The following is a 7,909-nucleotide window of genomic DNA, read 5'->3' on the forward strand; positions in this document are numbered from 1 at the left end:
GTCCAAAGGTTATCATCATGAAATAAGGATTCGTTTTTAAACATGTAGCATGAGGCTGTATATTCATGCAACGTTTAAATTTTGGGGTAAACGAATTCCATCATGCTCTTCCAGAGGTTTCTGTAAGATTATTGGGCAAATTATTGGGCAAAGATTATTGGGCAATTTTTCTGTCTAGAAGATATTGTCACAGATGCTTGGTTTTACAGTTCTCAAAACTGAATTTTTGTCTGCAGAGATCACCTCTCTTCTTCACAGCAAAAAATTAATTAATTTATTTATAGTCCACCTTTCTCACTGAGACTCAAGGCAGATTACATAGCGTTGAGATTAGTAAAATCAGTATCGGGAAGATTTCCATACAGTATCAAGGACCTTTCCACACAGTGTTAAGGACATTTCCGCAACGTCATAGGATTTTACAAAGACGTAGTATTAGCAAGAATCCAATACAGAGTTGAAGAATTGCTGAAACAGAACATAATCAATTCTAGGACTGAGATTAGATAAACATGAAGTACAGGTAGTGTAAGAGTACATATTCGAGCAACAGATAATATGCAAGGCAACACAGTGGTGAAGTCTATGGTCTATAACTCATTAGTGAAGCATTTGAGACCCCTCCCTATAATACTTCCCTCTGATCTGAGTAAAAAGCCTTTTTGAATAATTCGGTTTTGCATCGTTTGCAGAAAGCCAGGCATGTGGGGGCTCTCCTGACCTCCTCAGGCAGACCGTTCCATAGGTTGGGGGCCACCACAGAGAAAGCCCGTGTGCGGGCTACTGTTGATTTCGCCCATGTGCAGGCTGGCACCTGCAAGAGACCCTGTTCAGATGAGCGAAGCTGCCGTGGAGGGATATAAGATGTGAGGCAATCTTGTAGGTATGCTGGGCCAAGGACATGTGGAGCTTTATATGTAATAACCAATACCTTGAACTGAGCACAGTAACTGATAGGTAGTCAATGGAGTGACTGTAGGATGGGAGTGATGTTCATGCTCCTGCTCGCTCCTGCTAACAGTCGAGCCGCAGCATTTTGCACCAATTGGAGCCTCCTAGTTAACTTAGATGGGAGACCAATGTATAGTGCATTACAATAGTCAAGCCTTGGCGTTACCATAGCATGGATCCAGGTGGTTAGGTCGACCGTGTCAAGATAAGAAGCCATCTTCCAGGCTAGAGTGAGATTGTAGTAAGCATTTTTTTGCGATTGCCTTAACTTGTTTTCCTAGCAGTAGTGCTGGATCCAGTAGAACCCCTAGGCTCTTAACCGAGTCTGCAAGGGTCAGACGAACTCCATCAAAAGTGGGAAGTACAATGTCTTTCAAGATCTCTGCCTTCCCAACAAGCATCACTTCAGTCTTGTCTAGGTTCAATTTCAATTTGTTATTTTTCAACCATTTCACCATGGCTGTCAGGCAGCGATTTAAGATTTCTACTGCATCCTGTGGGGACCTGGATAGCGAGATATAGAGTTAGGTGTCATCTGCATACTGATGACATCCCACTCCATAGCTGCGAATGAGTTCACCTAAAGGTTTTACATAGAGATTGAATAACATGGGAGATAAGATTGAGCCCTGTGGAACCCCATAAGTTAGTTTCCATTCTGCAGATAGATGATCTCCGACGGCAACCCTTTGAGCCCATTCCATGAAAAACTATTTAAACCAGTCCAGGACACATCCTTTGATGCCCACTTCTGTTTCTAAATGCCTTAACAGGATGACATGATCTACTGTGTCAAAGGCTTCAGAAAGCTCCAGGAGGAGCAATAAGGAGGCATGGCCTCTGTCTATATTCAGACGGAGATCATCCACTAACACTACTAGTGCTGTCTCTGTCCCATGCCCTGTTCTGAATCCAAACTGGAAAGCGTCTGAAAAGGTTATAAAATAAACATACATAGTTGAGAAAAAGACCTTAGTCCCATTGTTCCTTTGCAAATTTCTGTACACAGAGCCAACCCCTTACTTCTCAAGTGCTAAGCTTCAAAAAATTCAATGAATAGAAAAATTTTAGGAGTAGAACAGATCTGCACAAGCTAAGTGTGAGGAGTCTTTATGTATAAATCTAGTCTTACTGACTAGTGATTTAAATTGATTGGATTTAAATCAAATCCACCCTGCTTGGTCCCCCTATCCCACACTCCACAGAGTCACAAAATGGCATCCATCAACACAATTACATGACTTCTGGCTGCATAGCCAGAAGAGTTGCAAAATGGCATCCATCAACACAACTACATGACTTCTGGCTGCATAGCCAGAAGTGACATCACTGCATTACTGGACACTTGATTCTCTTAAAACTACAGTTTTACAGTTTCAAGTGAATTCTTTAATGTCCTGCAATGCCGCAATATCACTTCGTCATGGAGCCTGAAGTCATGGCATTGCATCAAGAGACACCATTTGGGTGAGTTCCACCCTCCCCAGTCTTCTGAGGTTGCCAGCCCTTGATGCAAACCCAAACTTGCATCCCAGTTTCTAACTCTAGATTGACTCTGTGTTTATGCTTCCATCTTAAATTCTGACTTAACCTTCCTCACAGGATCAGCTCCAGAACTCTCTATCCCACCTGATCCCAATCTAACCAGGACTTGTATAGCATGTATACAGGAAGGTAAGTAACTATATTAAATGGGACGTACTCCTATATAAATATGCATAGGATTGCAATGTTAATTTCAGCTCTCTGAGTGCACAACTCTTAAAGGTTCAGAGCAACAATGTGTTAGTGACACCTCCAAAGATTAAGCATAGCTTCTGAGAATAAGATCTGCTTCAATGACCTTTTAAAATTCCAAGTCATAAACATCCTAGACTACTGGTACTTGGTTCCTGGTGAGCCGCATTTGCAATTATCATCAACCAACAAAGCCAGGTGATTATTGTATGCTCTGGGCACCACTCTACCACCACTCTCTATACACAATATAAAAGATGAAATTATTAAATATATAACGATCACCTTTTTAATTACCAAAAAAGCTCTGACCATGTAGGATTATCTCTGTCAACCACTGCTGAAGCCTTAGCTAGCCCTTGTGTATCTCGAGTGAGGTGAAGGGCTTCACTCTTCTCCATCTCTTCTCAAAAAAACTAAATGGTTAAGTTGCACATCTGCATTTGTACATCATAGGTAGTTGGAATTAGTTTTCAAGCATTTTGCACAATAGATGAAGGGAGAAAGGACACATGCAAGCCTAGCACAAACAAATTTCATTCACATTTTTATTTAACCATTGGTTAAACTGGACGCCTGAATGCAACCTGGAAAGAGTGTGTTATTCTTGCTCATTATCTTCAAATACTGAGTAAGAATCTTTATTAAAATTGTGGGGGAGGCCATATCCTATAGGTTGCTACCATTTGCTATCTGCTTAATTGTATCAAAAATTAAGCAGGTACATCTTTGTCTCGACTAGAAAAAGTGATGTGGAGACTACCGGCTCCATTTATTCATGGCAGTAGCAGTTAAATGTGCAGGAAGAGGCCAGGAAAAAATAACCAGAGGCAGCCCTAATTCCAGCTGTTGAAAGATTTAGCAGATGTTGCAGGTCTATGCTTCTACATTAAAATGTGGCAGAACTTTGTGTCCCACAGGAACATCCTAAAGCATCCCTGAAAAGTATGCATCCAGATGCTCCCTGAAGACTGCCAATAAGGGGGAACCCATCACATCCCTAGGTAGCGGATTCTACTACTCAACTACTCTGAACGTGAAGAGGTTTTTCTTAATGTCCAGCTGGTACCTTCCCTCCTGTAGTTTAAACCCATTGTTTCAAGTCCTATCCTCTGCTGCCAACAGGAACAGCTCCCTTAGCTACTGGAAGGTAGCTAATGTTGTCCCCATCTTTAAAAAAGGTTCCAGGGGAGATCCGGGAAATTACAGGCCAGTCAGCCTGACGTCAATACCGGGTAAGTTGGTGGAAACTATTATCAAAAATAAAATTAGTGGGCACATTGATGACCAAAAGCTGATGAGGAAAACTCAGCATGGGTTCTGTAAGGGAAGATCTTGTCTCACCAATCTGTTAGAGTTCTTTGAGGGAGTGAACAAACAAGTGGACAAGGGAGACCCGATAGATATTGTTTATCTTGACTTCCAGAAAGCTTTTGACAAAGTTCCTCATCAAAGGCTCCTAAGTAAGCTCAGTAGCTATGGGATAAAGGGCCAAGTCCTCTTGTGGATCGAAAACTGGCTAATTAATAGGAAACAGAGAGTGAGTATAAACGGGCACTTCTCACAGTGGAGGGTGGTGAGCAGTGGGGTGCCACAGGGGTCGGTATTGGGTCCAATGCTTTTTAATTTGTTTATTAATGATTTGGAATTGGGATTAAGCAGTGAAGTGGCTAAATTTGCAGATGACACGAAATTGTTCAGGGTGGTGAAAGCCAGAGAGGATTGTGAGGCACTCCAAAGGGATCTGTTGAGGCTAGAAGAGTGGGCATCCATGTGGCAAATGAGGTTCAATGTAGCCAAGTGCAAAGTAATGCACATTGGAACCAAAAATCCAAAATATAAATACAAGTTGATGGGGTCTGAACTGGCGGAGACTGACCAAGAGAGAGATCTTGGAGTCATGATAGATAACTCACTAAAAACGTCAGCACAGTGTGCGACTGCCATAAAAAAAGCTAATGCTATGCTAGGGGTTATTAGGAAAGGGATTGAAAACAAATCAGCCGGTATCATAATGCTTCTGTATAAATCGATGGTGAGGCCTCATTTAGAGTACTGTGTACAGTTCTGGTCGCCACACCTTAAAAAAGATATCATAGCACTGGAAAAAGTACAGAGAAGGGCAACTAAAATGATTAAAGGGTTGGAACACTTTCCCTATGAGGAAAGATTGAGGCGCTTGGGGCTCTTTAGCCTGGAGAAAAGACGACTGAGGGGAGACATGATAGAGGTTTACAAGATAATGCACGGGTTAGAGAAGGTAGAGAAAGATGTGTTTTTCTCCCTTTCTCACAATACAAGAACTCGTGGGCACTCTATGAAATTATTGAGCAGTCGGGTTAGAACAGATAGAAGAAAATACTACTTTACACAAAGGGTGATAAACACATGGAATTCGTTGCCACAGGAGGTGGTGGCAGCTACAAGCATTGCCAGCTTCAAGAGGGGACTGGACAAATATATGGAGCAGAGGTCCATCAGTGGCTATTAGCCACAGGAGATAGATGGTATTCTCTTTGTGGGGAGGTGGTGCTCTGTTGTCTTGGTGCTGGAAGGAAGGCAGTGGGAGGGCTTCTGGTGTCCTGGCCTCACTGACAGTCCTTTAGATGGCACTGGATTTCTAGCCACTGTGTGTGACAGAATGTTGGACTGGATGGGCCACTGGCCTGATCCAACATGGCTTTGCTTATGTTCTTATGTTCCCTCCATTAAGTGACAGCCTTTTAAATACTTAGAGAGAGTAATCACGTCTCCCCTCAACCTCCTCTTCTGCAAACTGAACATGCCCAGGTCCCTGTCTCTCTTTGTTGGGCTGGTCTCCAGGCCCCTGATCATCCTGGTTGCTTTCCTCTGCACCCGTTCCAATCTGTCAACATCCTTTTTAAAGTGAGGCTTCCAGAACTGTGCACAATACTCCAGGTGGGGCCTGATCAATGCAGTATAGAGTAGGATAATGACATCCTGTGATTTGGACATGATGTCTTTGTTAATACACCCCAATATTGTGTTTGCTTTTTTTGCAGCTGCACCACTCTCATATTTTGCTTCCTATCCACCCGTATCCCAACTTCCCAAGATCTTGTTCGCACACACTGCTACCCAGAAGTGTATCCTTCCTGCAGTATGCATGCATTTTTGTTACCAAGGTGCAGAACTTTGCATTTATCCATGTTAAATCAAATCTTATTCAAATCTGCCCACTTTTCCCATGTGTGAAAAGCACTGGGCCCAGGACCAAGCCCTTTGGCACTCCACTGAACACCTCCCTCCAATCAGACTTTACGCCATTGACAACCACTTTTTGGGTGGTTATCCAGCCAATCCATCTAACCATCCTAGAATCCAAACCACAGTCCACCAGTTTACCCATCAGAACATCATGAGAAACCCTGTCAAAAACTTTACTGAAATCTACTGAGAACATTCCATTTCCTTCTGAATAGTTTGCAGAGTTTATGTTTAACGGTAGGTTCTGTTTTAATACAAATTTGCCAAGGACTGAAGTTGTGGGAAAACAGCAAGGAGCTCCTCTTATGCTTGGACCTCCGCATTAACTGAGAAGCCAATGAAGAGCTATTGATTATCTGAAACACCAAAATCTGGGACAGTCCTCTCAGCTTTACAAAACAAAAAGCAAACACAGTGGACTACCATGAACATTTGCAGTGCAGTATAAACAGATGAAAGGTCCCCACTCTCCACTGGCATGAGTAAAGATAGATAAGGAAATCTTTCCACTGCCTCTTTTCAGTTTTCTCTATATGCCGTGAGTAAATAAAAAGTAATTATTGGGAACAAAACACAAAAAATTATTCTGTTTGATTTATACAATCATCAAGCAATTTGATTAGTATCACAGTGAAGGTATCTAGATTTGAGGACTGGGGTATGGCAGTATATGATTGACAAAATAGTAACCAGGGCTTTTTGCCAGCTGGAACGCAGTGGAACCAAGTTCCGAAACCTCTTGAAAATGGTCACATGGCTGGTGGCTCCACCCCCTGATCTCCAGACAGAGGGGAGTTTAGATCGATCAGGGGGCAGGGCCACCAGCTATGTGACCATTTTCTCCGAGGGCAACCCACTGAGTTCCACCACCTCTTTTCCAAGGAAAAAAAGCCCTGATAGTAACTAACATTCAATGTGCATGTTGGGTCCAAGAAAAAAGCCTAACTTCTACACAAGTCTCTGATCAGTCTACCGCTATCCACAAAAACAGATCTGTAGTAAAGAACACCTTGGAAAAAGTTCAGTTTCAGAAGCTGCAGCAGCACACAAGAATCAAGGTCAGTGATAGGAACAAGGGGAATGTATTGTAAGGCCCAATAAATGTGATCCATGCTAGCCGCCTTTAAAACACTATGCTCAATTCTACTAGCTCCATCTCCGGATGAATTATTTATTACTGGAAAGGAGAAAAAAAAAGGTATTAAAAGGAAAACAAAAGATTTGGAGCGACGTTAAACAGGAGTCATGTAGCACTTTAAAATAAAATTAAAAAATTACTCCAGCGTAAGCTTTCCCGAGTGTAAATATGCATCGTAGGACGATAGAATAAGGTCCTACTGCCTTCCTGTTTACTATTTTGCCACAAAAGGCCAAGGCGGCTCTCCCTCGGGAATTCCCATCCCAACGTTCGGAAGCGCCTCTGGAGCTTCTCGCTCCGCGCCAGGCACTTAAGAAGCGGCGCATGATGGGAGCGGCGTCCCTCCCATACCTGCCATTCCTGGCGCTGTCTGCCCGGCCCGCCCGCTTGCAAGAGAGCCCGGCGGGACTGCCGAGAGAGTCCCATGGAGCGCGGCCATCCCGCTCGCTGCTCTGGCTGCTATTGAGAAACTGGGTCATGTCTCCTCCAGGCGCCCCGGCAGCTGAGCTGAAGCAAGCCGCGTTCCTCAGGCGCTCCGTTCGCCATGGCCCACCACTACTGGTCACGGGACAAGACAGGCGGAGACATTCACAAGCAAGAGACGTCGATTGGCCAGGCTGAGAGAAGGAGGGCTTTGCTACTAAGCTTACGTAGATGAAGGAGGCGGGACAAGAAACCAAACTCCTCTTCGGGTTGGCTATGGGGAATAGACGGTGTGTAAATATACCCCGCTGCCTCTGCGTTATGCAACCCGTTTTAATATTCTCAAGACAGCGATACAGGAGAGCGAAAAAGTTGTGGATTTTTTTTGGCGCCTTCGTCTCTGATAGGCTGGTATGAAAGCGGAAGCTCACG

At 43.6% G+C, this 7,909-nt stretch overlaps 1 protein-coding gene across 1 annotated transcript in view; it reads right to left on the reverse strand.

The window, feature by feature from the left end:
- The window catches only part of SLF2 (SMC5-SMC6 complex localization factor 2), a 53,631-nt gene extending 46,027 nt beyond the window's left edge, over positions 1–7,604 (reverse strand). Inside the window, exon 1 of the mRNA XM_054983602.1 lies at positions 7,406–7,604. Within this exon, the coding sequence (XP_054839577.1) occupies positions 7,406–7,533 (128 nt within the window). The 5' untranslated portion in view covers positions 7,534–7,604. The remainder of the gene's footprint in view (positions 1–7,405) is intronic.
- Between the last annotated feature and the right edge of the window lie 305 nt (positions 7,605–7,909).

Source organism: Eublepharis macularius, chromosome 6 (assembly GCF_028583425.1).
Source record: "Eublepharis macularius isolate TG4126 chromosome 6, MPM_Emac_v1.0, whole genome shotgun sequence".
In the NCBI taxonomy this organism is placed as follows: domain Eukaryota; kingdom Metazoa; phylum Chordata; class Lepidosauria; order Squamata; family Eublepharidae; genus Eublepharis; species Eublepharis macularius.